Below are 562 nucleotides of genomic sequence, written 5' to 3' on the forward strand. Positions count from 1 at the left end.
CCGCTGGTGGTGTTGCACAATTAATGGTATACACATTCTATCACCTTTCTCAAGTTCCCCAAATACTGGTGTTGAACTACATCTGGCCCTGAGGGTTTTGGATAAGGGTTTAAGAATCTGATTCACTTCTAGTTATGTGGAGATCCTGATGCATTATTTCGATATTATCATACGGAGTTTTAAAATGATTGTATACTTTGCTTTTAAATTTTTATCAAGATGCATCTTCAAAAATTGGAATCAACACACAATCCTCAGCAAATCTATTTTCGAAAAGATGTCCTATGTGAAACCTTGTCTGGAAACAGCTGTCCTTTGGTGACTATAACAGCAATGCCAGAGTCTAATTACTATGAACATATCTGTCAATTCAGTAAGTCTGACTTCTTCACTCAAAATATAAATCAGTCTCACATATTTTTCTTTGCTTATATGTATATTTTATAATGGATATAATACTAGAACAGGCATCAAAGACTTGGGATCTTGTCTTGGTCCTGTTAGTTCCTCGCCATGGGCCTACCTCTGGGCCTCAAGTTCCTCATGTTGAACATAAGGGAGC

At 37.0% G+C, this 562-nt stretch overlaps 1 protein-coding gene across 1 annotated transcript in view; it reads left to right on the forward strand.

Annotated features, from left to right (window-relative positions):
* Nucleotides 1-219: 219 nt before the first annotated feature.
* The window catches only part of LOC103583819 (cytosolic carboxypeptidase 1-like), a gene marked incomplete at its 3' end in the record, with an annotated part of 4,162 nt that continues 3,819 nt past the window's right edge, over nt 220-562 (forward strand). The window contains exon 1 of the mRNA XM_008565039.1: nt 220-373. Within this exon, the coding sequence (XP_008563261.1) occupies nt 220-373 (154 nt within the window). The remainder of the gene's footprint in view (nt 374-562) is intronic.

Source organism: Galeopterus variegatus, unplaced genomic scaffold, assembly GCF_000696425.1.
Source record: "Galeopterus variegatus unplaced genomic scaffold, G_variegatus-3.0.2 Scaffold28856, whole genome shotgun sequence".
Classification (NCBI taxonomy): Eukaryota; Metazoa; Chordata; class Mammalia; order Dermoptera; family Cynocephalidae; genus Galeopterus; species Galeopterus variegatus.